This window comes from Lynx rufus, unplaced genomic scaffold (assembly GCF_022079265.1).
Source record: "Lynx rufus isolate CCGP_SWC_20201006 ecotype Redwood Valley unplaced genomic scaffold, mLynRuf1.p SCAF_20, whole genome shotgun sequence".
Classification (NCBI taxonomy): Eukaryota; Metazoa; Chordata; class Mammalia; order Carnivora; family Felidae; genus Lynx; species Lynx rufus.
Genome location: NW_025814835.1, coordinates 13,818,859 through 13,838,492, shown reverse-complemented (window position 1 = coordinate 13,838,492; position 19,634 = coordinate 13,818,859). Strand labels below are relative to the sequence as shown.

The 19,634-nt window shown below is 48.2% G+C and overlaps 1 protein-coding gene across 2 annotated transcripts in view; it reads right to left on the bottom strand.

Moving 5' to 3' along the window:
* Nucleotides 1–1,936: 1,936 nt before the first annotated feature.
* BCL2 (BCL2 apoptosis regulator) overlaps nt 1,937–19,634 on the bottom strand; it is a 177,700-nt gene continuing 160,002 nt past the window's right edge. For both annotated transcript variants that reach the window (XM_047086361.1, XM_047086362.1), the window contains one exon: nt 1,937–4,985. In XM_047086361.1, the coding sequence (XP_046942317.1) occupies nt 4,851–4,985 (135 nt within the window). In that variant the 3' untranslated portion in view covers nt 1,937–4,850. The remainder of the gene's footprint in view (nt 4,986–19,634) is intronic.

Here is a 19,634-nt window from a genome sequence, read left to right as displayed (position 1 = left end):
GGTAAGGATAAGGGACTTGTATTACCACTTAACCCAATTCAGCTTCACACTCCACTCTCTCCCACCCCCGCACCGTATTGTGCATGATATTTAGAAATAGATGTCCCTACCAACCCGAAGTTCTCACGAAGAATCCTGGGGGTTAAAACTGTAAGTTAGTTGTTTAGCCATTAGACATATCCAGGCTTGAAATATCTACCATTAATGATAAATGTCTAAAAGAGAGCTGGACTTTGAGGGGTTGTGATGTCTCTAGAATCTACGCCCGCCACAGAACTTAAAACTGTTTCTCTTTTATTGCAGAACGTCCTTCATGGAGGCATCACCTTGACCCACTAAAGGTTCCCACTTGTTTCCATCCCATCCCCCTACAGTCCTGGCCATTCTGAAAACCTCCTGAACCTGTCTCGGGAAGGTTTTGCTCCTCTGAAAATTCTTCCTCCCTCCCATCCTCGCAACAAATGTCCTTTGTCCTGTAATAATTAAAAAAAAAAATCCCTGAAAGATCCAAATTGAATAACAATACAGATCTGATTGGAACCTTCATAAGCCTGACAATGTAGAATTGTATTTCTTAAAAAGTGTGTAACCACATTTGTCTGAGCTGCAAAAGACACCACAGAATAAGATCAGAATAGAATTTCAACTGACTCCCTAATTTCCTTAGAATGGCTTATATTTCAAGCCCTTCCTGTTTTTTTTTCTGATAGAGTAGGTGTACATTACTAACTATAAGTGATAAGAAAGTATAAAAACAGCCACTGCCCTAAAAGTACAATTGAAATCAGCATTGAAGTTCACATTTATAAATTAGTCATTTTAGCATACGTTTCATTATAACATAAACTACTTATTTACATTTCATCCTGATTATTTTAACTCCTCTTGATTTACAATCACTTCCTAATTTCCCATATTGGGCCAGGACTAGGTCCTTAGATGACAAACAATAAACGTTTACTAATGAAATAAAAGTCACATCTAAATGGAAGGTCAGATCTGAATATGCAGGGAGAAGTCAGCTGAGGCAGAGAATGTTGGGGTGTTTTTTTGTTTTTTGCAAGGCGCTTCCTTAATTTGCAACGTGACTTTACTTCAAATCTTAAACTTACAAGACTTTTCAGCCACTGCAACACCTGAGACGAACCGTGTGCTGTGCAGCACGTCAGTTGTCATTTGAGCCTTCAGAGTGCTCGTGCAGCGAGAGCTCAGGAGGACCCAGGTGGTTCCTGGGTGCTTTTCACCTTGTGTGGGTTTTTAAAATGTTTTTATTTATTTTTGAGAGAGAGAGAGAGACAGAGAGACAGAGAAACAGAGAGAGTGAGAGCGAAGGAAGTGCAGAGAGAGAGGGGGACACAGAATCTGAAGGCTCCAGGCTCTGAGCTGTCAACACAGAGCCCGATGCGGGGCTCAAACTTGCGAACCATGAGATCATGACCTAAGCTGAAGTCGGATGCTCAACGAACTGAGCCACCCAGGTGCCCCCTGTGGTGTTTTTTTTTTTTTAATTTTTAGAGAAAGAGAGAGCACAGTGGGGGAGAGGAGCAGAGGGGCAGAGGAAGGGAGAGAGAGAGAGAGAGAGAGAGAGAGAGAGAATCTTCAGCAGGCTCCACGCTCTGCACGGAGTGCAAGGTAGGGCTCTATCCCCGACCCTGGGATCATGACCTGAGCTAAAATCAAGAGTTGGATGCTCAACAAACTAAGCCACACAGGCACCCCTGGCCTTGTGTGTGTGTGTGTGTGTGTGTGTGTGTGTGTGTTTTTAGAGCCCTGGACCCCAATTCGGAAAATGTATGTGCTCTCTTTAACCCTGACCTTGGCCAACATATAGACCAGTAATTCAGGTGTGTATCCCTTCTCAACACAAGATAGGTGGGAACGGTTCTCTGTTGTCTGATCGCGAAATAATGGAGGCATTGAAGGAAAGAAGAAAAAATGACAAGTTGAGGCTTTTATATACGTCCATTGCTTCTAACATGTTTTTAAGAACAAGAAAAATGCAACAACTACTCTTAGAGCAAGTGAAGCCACGATACTATACGGTTTTGGGGGCAGGTGGCCAGGCACATTTACCATTAAAACCAGATACCAAAACCCCACAGCAAAAGAAAACCAGCCAGAAGTTAGCCCCCATGACCTTTTTTTTATATATATATATATATATACATTTTTAGAATACTCTTCAAATCCTCTTTGAACAATAACAACAACAACAACAACAACAAAAGACAGTCTTTATATTAAAAATGTCCATGTTCTTCACTGTTAACTTCGAAAGCAGCTTGAAGGATTTCGCTACTTGGAGCATACTGCAAATTGACTCCACGAAAGTGATCTTGGTAGGATAGCAGCACAGGATTTGATATTCCATACTCATCGCTTTTGACAATGTAAACCTTTCCGAAAATAGTATTTCGCCTAAAAATTAGACTCATTCAAAGGTCTGATCATCCGGTTCCCTGAGGCCTGCCAGGGAGGTCTGGCTTCATACCATGGGTTTCCTGCTTTCTCAGGGTGGCGCACAGGCGTCACCGCATTTCAGGAAGAATCCGAAGGACGGCCATGGGACGGGCCCTGTGGAAGGAGGGCAGGAGCGCTCTGGATGGATCTGTGTCAAAACAGACCACGTAGAGCAACCCTCTAAAGATCAAACCATCGTGGCCAGAATGTAATCCCCTGGTCATTTCCCATCTGGATTTTCAACTGAATGAATCTCATGGGGTTAACCAAACATGGATGTCGTCCTAACTAATATGAGTTAGATTCTGATTTGCCCAGGGACTAAGAAACCTTCAAGGAACAAGGTCAAAGGGACAAGAGATACGTCCTTCACAATAAACAATTCTGTTGACGTGGAAACGCACATAACTTGGTTGAAGCAATCTCCCTCAGTGGCCAGCACGCTCCAGGGGGTTTTCACGTCGCTGAGACCCAGGGATTCTCTCTCCTTGTCAGAAATGCTTTTAAAGAATTGAGACAAAAACCCCAAATGGAAAGATGGTAATTTTTGCTAACAAATAGTGTAGAGGCCGTAACTAAATACAATTTTTAAAAAATGTTGAGATGCATGTATTTCTTTAAAGCAGCTTTCAAAACATCAACCACAGCATTAAACATTGAACATAGTACATTCTGAAGTTAATACAGATAAATGGTATATAATGCAATAATGCCACATTTACTCCATAAATGTCTCAAAGCCCATTCTAAACTGGAAAAAATATTTTCTAGTTTATTAGCTGGAGATTTCACTTCTTTACTACGTCTCTAGAGTTTTCACCACTGACTTTTTTTTTTTTCTTTTTTTCTTTTTTAATGCCCCAGGAGGTACAGATAAATTCCCACATGCCACACCTGGAACTTTTTTTTTTTTTTCTCCCTCTGTCAGGTTTCCAAAAAAAACCCAAACTACAATGACAAGATAATGTTTTACATCGTAATCCCATAGACATAGGTCAGTTAATCCATGACACCTCGTTTCAACGCTTTCTTTAGGATTTACGACCTTCCCCAAAGTCATTTAAAGCCTTGCTTTCAACTGCGCAGCCAGCACGCATGCGCGGCGGCCACACCGCACACGAGCTACACCTGTCTCCTTCCCCCGGTTTCCTTTTGGTGGCGGCATGGCCACCTCCCTCTGCCGGGAAGGGCGCAGTGCCTCTGTTTCCTCCCCTCCACGGTGATCAACGTCTTAAGAGCCTCGGCTTCCAGGTTGCACGCTCCACGAGGGAAAAGGGCCCGACTGGAGGGCCCAGGGCCACAGGCCCAGGCCGACTACTGTTCTTTCTTGACAGTGGGATTCTGAGCTCTGTCAGCTTCCAGACATTCGGAGACCACACTGCTCTGTTTAAAACCCTTGGAGCCGGCCAGCGAGTGCCCAGGCTCAGTTCCAGGACGGGGCCTCCGAGCTGGGGCAAGGCAGGGCTTCAGACTGTGGCCTCTTAGGGAAACGCAGGCACTTGTGGCGGCCTGATGCTTCTGGATAAGTCACCGAAACGTTCACTTCCTCGCATTCGGGAGGATTCGGTTTCATACACAGACAGAGCCAGTATTGGTGGGGTGGGGGGGGGGGGAGTGTATCCAAAAATGTATGAATATGCACATCAGGGCTTAAGGTACTGGATGCTATTGGATAAATTGCTAAAATGCTTCTCGGCACAATTGGTAGCTTAAAAAAATACTTTCCTATGGTTTAACGGCATTTTCCCCATCACTGTTCTTCGCTGTGGAAATCTTGGTGGGTACCAAGTCCATCTGAAGTTCCCCAGTGTTTTCTCCCCACTGGGTCTGTACCATGTGAACCATACGCAAAGTGTGTTGTTCTTCGGGCCAGGAAGAATGGACTTCGCCGAGCGCCTTCCCTCTCTTAATATCGCAGCCCCCAGGGCAAAGAAATGCAAGGAAAATGAACACCTTCTTCCTAACTTCCAACAGCCGGCTTCTGGAACAGTCAAGTCCTTTGTCAGTTTGTTTGCTCTTCAGATGGTGAGTCAGTCCAGCCAACAACATGGAAAACAAATCCGTGTTTATAGGCACAGGAGAGCCAGGTGGTGCTGCCCAGGTGGGGCTTGGCAATTGGCGGTAGGGTTTCCAAAGACAGGAGGTTCAATGGGACTGTCTTAAATAAATAAATCTTTTTTTTTTTTCTTGAGAATGTAAAAAATAAATGGTATTTCCCTTTGGCAGTAAATAGCTGATTCGACGCTGAGCCCGAAAGCTGTTTTTGTTTTGTTTCAGGTTTTGTTTTTAAGAGACCACGGCTTCGTTTCATGGGACATCACTGGTGATGCATATACTTCTACTGCTTTAGTGAACCTTTTGCATATTTGTTTGTGGCAGGCCTTCTGACTTCACTTGTGGCCCAGATAGGCACCCAGGGTGATGCAAGCCCCCACCAGGGCCAGACTGAGCAGGGCCTTCAGGGACAGCCAGGAGAAATCAAACAGAGGCTGCATGCTGGGGCCGTACAGTTCCACAAAGGCATCCTGCGGGGAAGAGAAGGGGAGACAAAAGAAACAGAATTAGAGAGAGAGAGAGAGAGAGAGCACAGGGTGCCAGCCTACAGGGAGAGTGGCATCCAGCCAGAGGACCGGGGCACCTTCAGAAGGGCGTAGGGAAAAGTAAAACGCTCTTTCGGGGCGGTGATTCAGACCCACTCTTTTTACTTCCATTCGAGACGCTGTCGTTGAGATCCTGTTGACGGGCCAGGTACCACAGAGACATAGCAGTGAGTGATGTAGACTGAAGGTTCCTACTTCACCAAGCTTTTATCTAGTCGTGGGCCACAGACAGTAAACAAAATAAATGCATCCTAGAGTGTACTCGAGATTCCTAAGTGCTAAGGAGAAAAATAAAACGGCAAAGGCTGTTAGCAAATATCGGAGGCTTTGCAATTTTAGCTAGCATGGCCAATCCTAAAAATAATGAGAAACACTGAGTATGAGTCTGTTCCTTTCTTGAATGCTTGCTGTATGCTAGGCACTTGTAATAAATGTCTCAAATGCATCATTTGATTTATCCTTCATACCAGTATTATGGAGTCATTTTACTTCTGTTCTGAAGAGGGGGGAAAAAGCTGGGGGAGGGGGGAGGAAACACAGAGGCTAAGGGATTTGTCTGATCAATGGCAGCGACTGGATTTGAACCCAGAGGCGCACCGGTGCTCTTCGGTCTGCTGATGTCCTCTTACGGCTCACAGCAGCTCTGTCCGGATGCTGGTGCGGTGGACACACACAGGGTGGCCTCCCTTGGTGGCATGCCTAGGCTCCAAAGTAACAGAGTTCTCCCTGGGTAAAAAAGTTGTCACGGGGTTTCTTCCGGGAGAGGCCGGGCTGGATGACCACCACCCTGCATTTAACTCGAGTTGTGCACGTAGCAAAGCACGTGGTCACTTCTGGTCAGTTCGTTACGCGTCACTGCAGACCCAGGTCCCTGAGAAAAGAGGACGACTCCTATCTTCCCTTCCTATTGCTGCATCTAAGTCGGGTCTGCAGTACGTCATAACGACATTCTCTGGATTGTTTCACACTGGATCAACCACTCGATGCTCATTTCTTAGATTTGTCGGGGGACATTTGTTGGACCCAACGAGTATCTGGACAACTCTCTTAATATATCTGAATATATAAAACGGTAAGAGAAATTCTTTTTGCTTGGTGTGATTTATTCAGACATGAAGAGAACAAGACATAGCTCCACATTACTCCCAATAACGTGGCATCACAGCACACGATTTCATCACGTGAGACGGTAACATGCCAACGCTTCTGGCTTTGCCGGGTGGAGGTGCCTGTGACAATGTTCAGTGTTTCTATCTGTGAAGGGCAAGTACTGCACGGAGGAACCAGGTACCAGCTTTGTCTCTCCAGTGCCGTTCATGGTTTTGATACATGTAGGTGTTTATGAGTATTTGTTCAACTAGCACTTAAAGTTTTCTGAATTCAGTCACCGGCTCGAGTTCGGTCTCTGGCCCAATGCTTCACCAGATGCTTACCCTGCCTACTTGAAATTACTCCCTCTGTTCGTAACAACCTTTGGGAATCTTAGGAGTAGTCCTGAAGGTGAGAGTTTAAGGCATCACTGGGGGGAACTTCCCATGTTATTAAATATAGATTTCCATGGTTATTCTTCATGACTGTATAGTATTCCTTTGCATATATGCTGTACTTGATTTAACCGGTTATCTATTTGAAACTTTTGCGGTCGTAAACGATATTATGATACATTTTTGTACATAAATTCCTGTCTACTTGTTCAGTTGCTTTTGGGGGACAGATTCCTAGAAGTGAACCCAGTTGATCCGTCATCAAAATCGCCCCCCACAGGCACAAAGGGTTTGTGATGAGGCACTCCCACTCCCTCCCTGGTTGCCCTGTGATCGGCAACACCATTCACGGAAGTCAGAGAAGGGTTTAGGGCAGTGGTTCTCAAGTGGGTAATCTGGCTCCCCGGGGGACATTAGGCAATGTCTGGAGACATTTTTGGTAGGGGTGCTCCTGGCACCTAGTGGGGAGAAGCCAGGGACGCTGTTCGCCATCTTATAACGCACAGGACAGTCCCCACCATAAAGAATCATCCGCCCATTCTTCACGTGGGTGAAGGGTTAGGAGAAACTCTGATCACGGATCACAGAAAACCTAATGGTCCATTTAGCGTGTCAACAGCTTGGGTCAGCTTAACACAAGATGAGTTAGTTAGCCTTAGACAAGTGACTGGTCCCCAGCAAGTGGGTGCACTGTACTTTCAGATGCACTAGATTAACTGCTACCAGGAGAGGGCGCAAGGGTTTTCTTCTTTTCTGCTCTATTGTTGGCATTTTCTAAATTGGAGCCTTAGAAAAGCAAGGCAAGAGACATAAATGAAATATGTGTTTAGTGTTCTTAGCACAAAGCTGAAGTAATGATCACGAATGCTTGTCAAGGAACATACCTTCCCTGTGTATAATCAGGGATAAATGGGGCAGGAAGGGGTCAGGACAGATTTATGGGCAGGAGAAACTCTGCTTCTTGTAAAGTGTATCCCAGGATCCCACAGACACAGCTGGAAACACCTAACAGCCCACCCTTCCATGCTGCTCTCGCTGAGGGATGGGCAGGCTGGAACCTCCCAGATGACGCCTGGCAGCCTTCAGGGCCCGGCCCTGGGCTGTGTACCATGTGGCTTGACATCGAGAGGGTCCATGGTTGGGTCCAGCCTTCCTCTAGTTACCAACGGGGTTTTCCTTGGCAGAATATGAAACGGACTAAGCCCCTTGCTCTCTGACCTTTCTGGTGGCAGAGCCATCCTGAGAATGTGGGGGAAGCGGAGACAAACTGGGGTTGGCATCTTCTCCCTGTTTGCCTGGTGCACGCTACTGATACCAGGGAGCAGAAGAAATGTCCCTCCAAATATCCCTACCTCTCTGGGGCTGAACGATTCCCTCTCCCGACCACCATCCCCTCGTGTAAATAACCGTGCTTCTAATGGACCTAATGGGCCATTTCTGATGTGCATTACAAAGAAATGCATAATTTCTAGAGTGGGATGAGCCACAGTAGCATCTCTTGACCCAAAGAACAAACACTGAGTCGCTGACTCAGCCCCAGGTGACTGGGAATGGCTCTCAACTTGGGGGAGAAGGTCTGGGTGAAATCCCGGTTTTGACATTTTATTGCTTATGACCTTGAACAAATTATCCAGCCCCGGGCCTCATTTATTTCACCCATAAAATTGGTTGTTGTGAAGATTAACACAGGCGACTCAAAGCCACTTGCAAACGTGGCCTCGAATGTGAACTTGTGGCCGTATTAACTTGTTTGCTAGTCTGCCCTCTTGCAAACCTGCCCTGCCCTTCAGAGGGTCTACTGAGCCCGCCATTTCACAGGAGCAATCTACTAGCTCCCTCCAAGGAGTCAGCTTTTGGTTCCGGAGATGCTTGGTCATCTCTATAGAAGTAAGGAGTTAAAATGTACAAATAGGCACATGACGTGTTCCGGTCAAAGATGGGAGGTGATAATACGCTGGTCCTCTATACTTCCTCAGAAATTATTAGGTCAGGGTGTGGGGCTGGGGGGCATCATTTGACCCCCCCCCCACCCCCCACCCCACGACTGGATCCCGCCCCCAAGGTTTGCCCATCTCTGATTGCAAAGTACAAAGCAGACCCATGCTTTCAGGACTGAAGGTCCTACAAGCTACTTTTACAGAAAGTCTTCTTGCTTTTTCAAACATCCTGATTAGGGCGATTTCCGAAGTCTGTTTGAACAGTCTGTCATTATTTGTTTAAGGTTGAAAGCTGTTTTAAATAAACACGTGCTCATTTTATGTATTAAAAGCAACAAAGAGGGAAAAAGAAAACCTGAGGCATCGTCACGTGATGTGGACAAAGTCTCCGTCTGTGCACTTAGGGGTCACCGCAACAACTGTTGCTCAGGTCTGGACTGGGGCGGGGGGCACCGCCAGATTTCAGAGACGTGTGTGGCAGGCTCCGAGGTGAGTAGCCTTTCTCCTTCAGTTGACCCTCCCCTCAGAGAGGACACGAGCAGGGTCCCAGCTCTGGGTCCTCTTTTGTAGACCGCTTCTCCACCAGCTTCAAATTCAGAGGCCACAGATGGTCTGAGTCTGAGCTCCACCCAGAGCTGGCCCACCAGGGCGGAAGGCCAGACTTCCGACCCCAGACCCTTGCTGCACAGTTGGAAGTAAGCCAGGAGGGTGTGGGCAGGAGCAGATCATACTCAAGACTCCAAGCAAGGGGACCGCAAAAGTGTCCTCAGCCCTCCTGCATTTTGACTGGTCATGGGGTCATGGGACCTCTCCCACCTGATTCTTTATCTCTCTCCATCTCTCTGTCTCTCCGTCTGTCTCACACCCACCCTTCTTCCCTTGAGGCAACTCTCCAAATTTTCCTTTTCCCTCCAGTACCCTTCAAGAAGTTTCATTTAAATCTGATTCCAAATAAAATGATATTAAGATACAAAGGAGTCAGATTGGCAAAAACCGAAAAAAACACAGTTCTACTGAAGAGGGTGGGGTGGGGGCTGGGGGTGGGAGCCCTGGATAGTCTCACACAATTGATGGACCCCCAGGTAAAGATAATTGTATTTGTAGTTGGCAATGCATATCAGAAGTTTTAAAAATATTATCGTTTTGTTATGAATCCCACCCCTAGCTATTCATCTTAAAAAAATAATAAAATGCACAGGTTGGTTATGACAGGTAAAACGTAAAAAGAACTGAAATGTCTGAAAATATGATTGGTTAGGTAAACTTATGGCACATCCATGCAATGGAATAATGTTCAGCCATTAAAAATTGAACTCTGTATTTAAGGTAAGATGTTCCCAACATAGTTTGGAGTGAAACAAGTAACAGCTAAACCAACGTCTGCAAGTTCGGGCCTGACTCGTGGTGGTTTGCAGATCTCCTTAAACACTGGGAAATTTTTTTTTTAAGATTTTATTTTCAAGTAATCTCCACATGCAACGTGGGGCTCGAACTCATGACCCCGAGATCAAAAGTCACGTGCTCTGCCGACTGAGCCAGCCAGGTGCCTCAGGGAAAATTTAATATGGCTTGGTTGGATATGAACAAATTAGAAATTCAGCTACATCCCACAGTCTTTGAGCTGACTGTGGATATAGACATTCTATGGTCATGGGAGATCCTAAGGGGGAAAGTCGTCCTGCCCTCAACAAGCTCCCAATCCAGTGAGGGATGGTGTCTCTATGTGCACATCTGAAGTCAATGAAACCAAAGCATGCTGCCATTTTGTATCCTGCACAGAGCAGACGGTCCTGTCAGCAGTAAGAGGAAAGTAAAAAGGAAATCAGATAGTGCCGACAGGAAATCGAACACTGCTATAGAATGTCTTTGATATTTTCTATTTTTCATGGCTTTATAACGTTGTCTCCAGGGGACACCCTTCTTCATGACAGCCTGCAAGTTAGGGAAGGAAAAGGAAAAGAAAAAGGTGAACCCTAGTAATGGCAAAACCTTGAGTTGAAAGGAACCTCCAAGGAAGTTCAGATCTGCACTGGTATAACAATGCCAAGTAAAGACATCAGCCCTTTTGTTTGTAGATGAGGCAAATGAAACCTAGACAGATACAGTAGATTACTTACCGTATGCACTGGTAAGCAGATACGAGGCGGCGGAGGAGGGTAGAAGCTGGGTTTATTGTCTCCTGCGCTTAACGGGTCAGAACATTGGCCAGCAGTGGGTTCATCTGCCTCCCGGAGCGCCTCTTCCCTGCCTCCTTCAACATGCTTCCTCCCATCCCCGACCTTCCTCTGTGTCCAACCCTGACTCCATTCCACAGCAGCCTCACCCCTTCCAAGTGTTCCTGAAGTAAGTTACCCAACAATGCAGACCACTGCTGTTCTAAATTCACGGTCTTCAGACTCGGTGAGGTTTTTTTTTTTTTTTTTTAATTTTTAAAAATATTTATTTACTTTTGAGAGAGAGACAGAATGTGATATGGGGAGGGGCAGAGAGAGAGGGAGATACAGAATCCGAAGCAAGCTCCAGGCTCTGAGCTATCAGCACAGAGCCTGACGCAGGGCTCAAACTCACAAATCATGAGATCAAGAACTGAGCTGAAGTCGGCCTCTTAACCGACTGAGCCACTCAGGTGCTCCCAGACTCAGTGAGTTCCTGAAACCACTCAGCCCTCCTTTACCCTGGGTCAGATCTTTTCTCTGTTCCTTTCCATGACCATTCTGAATAGCTACCACTTTTCTTAAGTGTTCTTACCTTTTAGCAACTGATGTTCACCCCTTCTTCTCCTAGAAAATTGGGGCCGCTGGGCAAGAATTACCACGGCTTCCTGTCCTGGCCCACCCACTGATTACAACCCTATCTGTCCTTCCCTATGCCTTCCCACGCTGCACCCTGATTCCACCGTTTCCCATTGTTTTTGGAACCTTTCTCCATCTACTGTCCATGCTCTCAACTACAATTTCACCCCCATCATTACTTCTGTCTCTTTTTCCTTGACATATAAACATTCAGATCTCCTCAAAATTCCCAGGCTGACGCTGTTCTACTTTAACCATAATCTTCTCTCTCCTGGCCTTCCTGGATAAGCAACTAAACCCATCCTCATTTGCTGCCTTCTTGCCCACATTTTTAATCCACTCAGGCTGGCTGCTTCCCTCATTGTGCCCCTGAAAACACCCTCCAGAGTCCACCAATACCCTCCCTGTGGCTAAATCTACTGGATGATTCTCAGGTTGCATCTACTGAGTACTTTGACACTCTGGACACAGAGACCACTGAAAATCTTTGCATCCCGGAGAATTTCCTCTCTGCCACGATTCTTCATGGGCATCTCCTCCTCTGCCTACCCTGATAGGTACTCAGTGCTCCCTGGGCTTTGGTCTGGACTATCTTCTCTCTTTGACTAATCTCCTTCACTTTCACGGTCTTTTTTTTTTTTTTTTAAGTTTATTTATTTATTTTGAGAGAGAGAGAGAGCGAGAGCACGAGTGGGGGAGGGAGAGAGAGAGACATAGAGAGAGAGACAGACAGACAGACAGAATCCCAAGAAGACTCTGTGCCATCAGTGCAGAACCCATGAACGGTGAGATCATGACCTGAGCTGAGATCAAGAGTCTGACACTTAACCGACTGAGCCACACAGGCGTCCCCACTGTCATGCTCTTAAATACCATCCCTCTGATGCTGTCTCAGAAATCTTTATACCCAGACCCACCTACTCCTCGGCCTAGCAGATTCCTATTCCAGTGGCCTTCTCTGATGCCCCACTAGAAGTAACAATGCAACCTAGCCTGTCCCCAACTGGAATTATCACAGCCCCCTCAAGCAAGCCTGTCTCTTTTCCTGCCTTCCGCATGCCCGTGCTGTCAAGGAAACCTACCCTCTCATTGTTCCCTAGAGGTTTTCCTCTTTCTCACCCCCTCACCAATTCATTGGTGAAGCCCACAGTCTGAGGCTGGGTGCCCCAAGAAGCAGACCTCCCAAGAAGTCTTCCCCAAGAAGAATATTTGAGTGTTGGCAGTTTATTTGGGAGATGATCCCAGAAAACTAGAAGGGGAGTGGGAAAGCAGCCATGAAATTACCTTATCAAGCAGGTAACTGCTATTGGCCCTGGAAGCTTAATCCTGCTGGGAAAACTGGGGGCAGAACATATCCCACTAATGGGCGAGGGAGCTGGGGTATTTGTACGCCATCTCCTTCCATTCACTGGCTGAGGATTGCTCCAATGAAGGAGTCAATACCCCAGCACTTTAGGCCAGTTGTGTACACAGACAGGTGGGTTCTAGAAGCCAGAGAAAGCCCTCGCAGGAAGAGCTGTAGATGCCGTATCTCATCGCTGGAGGCCAAGCTAGGAGCCCCAAACTAGTGGTAAGGTCCAGGGGATCAGACAGGGCCGGTATATGCACCACCAATTTGACCACCTACATACTTCTCTATCCTCATTACTTTCTCTCCCCAGGATTACCGTTATCATTTCCCATCTGGTCTCTCCGCCTCCAGCCTTGTGCTCTGCTCTTCTGTCTCCTCTCTGTTTTGCCCCCAGAATGATCTACTCAGAATCAAACCTGTCACATTCACGCATAGGTCTAAAATCCTTACCATGCACCTGAGGCTCTCGATATTCTGACCCCAGCCTAGCTGTCCTGCTCCGCTTCTGCCTTGTAAACTACCTTTGGTTCATTCAAGGATTCAGTGCAATCATTTCCTCTAATCCCCTAGGTTGAGCTAAATAATCCTCAACTATTCCTGGTTCACTGGATAATCTGAAGATGATCTATTTACAAGTCTGTCTTCCCCCATTCAACCATTAGCACCTGGAGGTGCAGGGACCACATCTTATTTATCTTTGGATCCCTGGAGCCTCTGTCTGTCATCTATTAAGCGCTCAGCAAATGTTTCTGGAACTGAAGTAATGGATTTCTTTCACTGTAGAGCAGGTTTTCCAAACGTATCTTAATAGACGATATTTTTAAAAGGGCGGTGTTCAAAGAACTAACAAACGGCAGGTTGAAACAAAATCCAGTGCTTCCCCCCGCCCCCCCAGGCCCCACAACAGTATCTGGCATCATCCTGTGAGGGGTGATGTTCAACCAGACCCTAAGTCAGCATTGGATCTGACTGGTCCGCGTCTGTTCCATATCGGTCGTTAAATATTTTGAATAACATCCCTCGCTGTGTGCCTTGAGTCTCCAAGACAGGGATAAGGTGTGCAGCACTCTCCGAACTCATTTGACCATTGATTCCTCTGTCAGGGAGATTCCTGCTGTGTTACGAAGGCACACTTTGGAAATGCTGCCTGGAGGCAAAGAAGCAATAATCCTGGACACTGGCAAGAGAGGCAGGTTGGGGCCTGTTGTGCAGGATTGGAGGGGGGATGCTCAAAGGTCCCGAGCTGTTGGTGGACATCTAGGAGAACATAAAACCCCCCGTGGTAACAAGCTTGCATTCCACTAAGTGGTATGAGCTCATTCCCGATTCCCGATTCCCGATTCAGTCCGCAGAGCCATCGCGAGGCGAGAGTGAAGGTGGTGGGACAAAGAGAAAGAAGGAAGCGAGGGTGGGGGGAGCACAGCAGACACGAGAGCTCTCCCTGAAGCCAAGGAGGCGGTCATTCTCTGGACTCCAACTTTGGCTGAGATCAAAAGGGGAAGCAAGCTGTCCCGGGGTTCTGTGAGTGGTGGCCCGCAGAGCACACGCGAGGAAGTGAGGACTTTTTCTACCTGAATAAAGCAGCTGGTGAGGAAGTGACTCCATTTCCCCCTTATCATGGGCTCGGCAGGATTTCCTCTGCAGCCACTTTGTGCTGAATGAGTCTTGAGGGTTCCGTCTCCAGATCAGAGCTGCTTTGGCAGTGGCCAGCTTCGGTCCCCTAGAGCTCTTCCTCCCTCACCCGCCTTGACTCCCAAAATATTCATTCCGGGTTTGGGGGAAAAGGAAAGGGAACAAAACACCCAACCACCATGGAGCACAGAGCCGAAGGACACACAGCTGTCTGCTTGAGAAACTCAAGCACGACTCATGCAGTGACTCCATCTCCCAGGCTTGCAGCCCCCCAAAGCCATCTGCAGTGAGTGGGACTTGATCTTGGAGAGACCCTGTGTCAGGAAGAGGGGCAGCTGAATCCCACGCCAACGACATAAAAATGAAACCTAATCTAAGTGTCATGTGGACGTAACTAGAAACCTGCTAGAGAAATGGCAGGAGATGAAAAACCCAAACAAAACAAAAAACAAAACTTGCCCGCCTCCCCAAGTTGGTCTAGGGCAGTTTTGGTGTATTTTGTGATGCAAATTGAGCTGAGGATGCAAATCGGGCAGGGGCCCTCAGGAACTAGGGAGGGCAGAAAATGAGAAGCCCAAAAGGTTCCTTGTTTCCTGAGCAGGGCACAGAATGAAAATAATTTGCAAAGGAGTCTGATGTGCTGGGGATCCTGTAGCCACGGAGCCGGGTTCCGGGATGCCTGGTATGTCCACCTGCTGGAGGAGACTCGAGCTCGCCGTTCCTCGGATCGCCCAGGTTCCGCTCGCCTACCTGCCATCCGGGCTGGGGTAGGAGACGCTATCAGGAGTGAGGCACACAGACAAACCCCCGGGCACCAGCTATGCAAATACTGCAGGGAGAGGGTACCCAGCCACCTGTGGGCTTAGGTCCCTCCTACCAGGAGGTGCAAACAGCTCAGGACTTCAGAAGACTGTAGGTGGAGACGAGCAAGGCAATGCCTCTAGAGCGAAATGCGCTAAATATATGTTAATAATCCTGCCGGTTGGTTCATTGTGTTTGCATAATACACCAAAAGGGGGGAGATTAAAGGCCATGTCTACACTAGGCTCACCTTCAGGCTGCTTATTCATTCACAAAGCAAACATTTTTGTAAGGTGCTGAGGAGTCTAGAAGCCAAATAAGACACAGGCCCTGCCCTGTAAGTCTCACTTGATCTTCTGTGTGTGTGTGTGTGTGCGTGTGTGTGTGTGTGTGTATACATACATATATTCTCCTGCCTTAACAGTAGCCTTAATGGGCACGAGCGTTTTCTCGATACATCCAAAGCACTTTGTGTGTGTGTAGACGCATTTATCCTGAAGTGCTCCGGGGAAGAGAGAAGAGACCCTTTGCTGTTGTCCTCACTGTTAGCCGAGCCCGCCTGGTCCCCAAGAAGGGTGCTTTCTGCAGGACCCTACCAGAGCAGAGGCCATAGTGATCTGCCTTGCAGCATTTTGGCTTTAAAAGAAAGTGTCTTCATTTTTCTTCCTTACCTTCCTCATTCCACTACCCTCTTTGGCTAGAAGTCTCTGAGCGCCCTGCATTTTCTGGCACCTGGCCCCTTTTTTGCTTTGGGCCTAGACTATTTTCACTGCGGGGGGGAAATATCACTTTACCATATTGTGTGGGGTATGAAAGTACGCCAAGCAAAAAAAAAAAAAAGTGTAATTATTACAACTCAACAGCAAAGAGACAAATAGCCCATTTAGAAAACCAGCGAAGATGTGAACAGACATTTCACTAAAGAAGATCTACAGATGGCCGACAGACTCCAGAAAAGGTGTTCAATATCCTGAATCATCAGGGAAATGCAAATCAAAACCACAAATGAGATATCACTTCACACCCATTAGCATGGCTATGATGTAAAAAATGGACAGTAACAAGTGTTGGCGAGGAGGAAGAGAAACTGGGGCCTCACCCGTTGCTGAAACAGAAAGTGGTGTAGCCACTGGGAGAAACAGCGGTGGTGCCTCCCAAAGTCGAACAGTTACCGTGGGATCCGGCAATCCCACTCCTAGACGTATACCCAAGGTAATTAAAAGTACACGTTCACGCAATAACTTGTACCTAAATACTTGCATCGGCATTAGGCAGGATAGCTCAAGTGAAAACAACCCAAGTGTCTACCAACTGACGAACACATAAACCAAAGGGGGTACATCGTCCAAAAGAATATTATTCAGCCCTAAAGAGGAACGTATCATTGATTCAGCTACAACATGGATGAACCTTGAAAACGTTACGCTCCGCAAAAGAAGCCAGGCATAAATCGGGGCGCCTGGGTGGTTCAGCTGGTTAAGCGTCTGACTTCAGCTCAGGTCACGATCTCGCAGTTTGTGAGTTTGAGCCCCGCGTCGGGCTCGGTGCTGACAGCTCGGAGCCTGGAGCCTGCTTTGAATTCTGTGTCTCTCTCTCTCTCTCTCTCTCTCTCTCTCTCTCTGCCTCTTCCTGGTTCGTGCCCTCTCTCTCTGTCTTTCTCTCAAAAATAAATAAACGTTAAAAGAAAGTTTGAAAGAAGCCAGGCATAAATGGTCAGGTGCCGTAGGGTGCCGTTTATATGAAATGTCCACGGTAGGCAAATCCATGGGGACAGAAGCAGATTCGTGGTTGCCAGGGGCTGGGGATAGAGGAGAATGAAGAACAGCTGTTGAGGGGGATAGGCCTTTTTTTTTTTTCCTGGAGTGATAAAAATCTCTGGAGTTGCATAACGGTGATAGTTGTACAACTTTGTGCATATACCAGAAACCAACAGGTGAATCACTTTAAGTTGAATTCTATGAAACGCCAATTACATATATAAAAAAACCTTAATTACGTTTCCCACACTACACAAGGAAGGGGACTGGACTATTTTTATGCCACATGGAATCCAACAGAAACACTCACTGTTCGGTAACCCTGGCTTCACAGGTGTGTGGGAGGTGGGGCTCCTTTGGTTAAAAACTCTGCACAATTGTTATCCTCCTTTTTATGAATTTTTATACACGTGGGAGGTAGTGAGGCGGGTGAAAACTGTTCTGGATGAGAAGTCGGGATGGTTGGTGCTGATCTGGGTGAGCGACTCCGGGCCCTAGGTTTCCCTTATCTGGAAATTTATTGGTAGGCCATCTGCAGTCTATCCCCCTGGGCTTCCACAGCTAATGATCTCCTCCGTCTTTCCTCCTGCATCTCCTAGGATGTGACTTGGGATGTCCTGACACATGTCAGAAGCTGTTACCCCCACTACCATAAGCCCCTGGCCTGGTTCCTTTCAGTGTGGATGGTCTGTGCCACACTCTGGCCTCTACAGCCCTCCTTTGTCCCAAATCCACCTGTGTGGCCTTGGAGCCTCCTGCTGTCGGCTCCCTCCTCTTTCCCTGCCTTCCTTTCTCCAGCACGGTAGGTAGCTGCTGTGGGTCTGATGGCCTGTGTGCTTCCTATCTCTGTTCCCCACAGCCAACATCCAGGTATTTGTCCCACAGGACTCTCTGCCTCTCACACCATTTTTATTTTTATTTTTATTTGAGAGAGAGAGAGAGAGAGTGAGCAAGGGCAGGGAGAGGGGCAGAGGGAGAGAGAGAATCCCAAGCAGGCACTACGCTCAGCAAGGAGCCCGGCGCAGGGCTCGACCCCACGACCCCGGCATCATGACCTGAGCCGAAACCAAGAGTCGGACGCCTAATCAACCGAGCCACCCAGGCGCCACTCTCTCAGGCCAATTTTAATTAGAACTGGCCGTGTCAGAGTGGGGAGTAGTTGGGAAGCTTTGCTTCTCCTCCGTGTAAGACAAGACTCTCCGTTGCCTGACGTGGGCTGGGGATTCCTTGGGCAGACTAGCATTTGGAATATATCCACCAACTGTTCTCCCTTGGGTTCTGGAGCCACCGGGCAGGGGCTCCCTTCCCTGCTCCCTCGCCAGAGTCTGGACCTGCCGTGGCGAACGAGCATGACCTTCATCACGGTGCACTTGGTGGCAGGTGAGCGTGTGCTCCCTGTAGGTCACGTCTGGGCCAAGCATGTAGCGCCTGCCACGTGGCCCGTGGACGCAAGGCGCGGCCAAGGTGCCGACCCTTCTCCCTGCCCCTGCAAGAGTTAATTCATGAAAATATGTCAAAAAGGGGAACCGAAAGCAGATGCTTGTTGAGTTCTGCAGCTCGGCCTAATTGCTCTCATCAAGACACTGCTGCTGGGGGGGCAGGGGGTCCTTCATTTATGAAACGCGGAGGGCCAGAGTTGAGGGCCGAATGTCTGATGCTCACTTGTTTAAATCAGCAAGTGTTGACTGAGGTTGGTGGTGGTGGGGAGTACAAAGAACCCGCATTTCCTGATAGGAACTTGCTGAAAGTAGCCTTGGACCTGAGGGGCACGTCGGAGTGAAAAGAGCAAAGCAGAACGAGTTCGCGGGAGCTCCGCGGGGCACCGCCAGCCTCCAGTCGGGCCCGGTCTGGCTTCAGGACTGGCTAAGAAGTCAGCAGCGGGCATCTTTTCTGGAAGCCCCACGCTGCACTGGCTCCAGGGTCCTCGCCTCGCTGACAGGCTCAGACATGTGTCTAGGACCAGACCTACCCCTGACGGTGCGGGTCCTATGTTCTCAGTCTGTAGCGAGTATAAGGACCGAAGCTGTGCCCCGGGGGAGCTTGGTCACTTCCCATCACATGCTTGGACACCGTTTTGGCTGGCGGCGAGGAGCCCGGGGACCTGCTCGCAGAAGGCGCCCAAGTATTTGCTGGCTGGACCCAGGATGGGAGCTGAGCCAAACCCCTGGGCCTTACGCCCACCGACCGCTCCTCGGGCAAGGGGTCGGGCCGGGACTTCACCAGCCGAGCTGGTCAGCGGTCAGTGCCTGTGTCGCCGTGCACGGCCTTGCCGGCTCCTGTCATCGCCAACACCCTGGAGCAGGTCGGCTCGAGTGGGATTTCATGGTGCAAATACGCACCGAGCACCTGCTCTATGCCCGGCACTGCGCTCAGTGCACAGGGGGAAGGCGAGCGGCCACGGTGAAGGTCTGTACGACCACGAGCTCCTTTAAACCCAATACAGCACCTTCCCCAAATCAAACACCCAACAAACACTCTTCCAGTGGGACGACTCAGAGAGACAGCACCGTCTCACTGGAAATACCGTTGCCCGCTAAGGACAGAAGAAGAAACTCAGATTCGGGCTGCTGGAGCCTTCAGGCGGGACTGTGGGTCTAGCAAAGTTTTATTTCCACTGAGGGAAGAAGCCCTTGGCCAAGTGCATGAATCTTGGATCCCCACGCAACATGCTTCTCATAACAAAATTAGTGCAAACTTTGGATGGCTCTCGCTAGCCCTGTCTGGGTCTGCTTTCACGAGTGTGGCCCTGGGTCCTCTGGCTTTGATCTCTCTTTTGGACATATCTGCATCAATCAATCCAACCTCAGTCACAGCACTGAC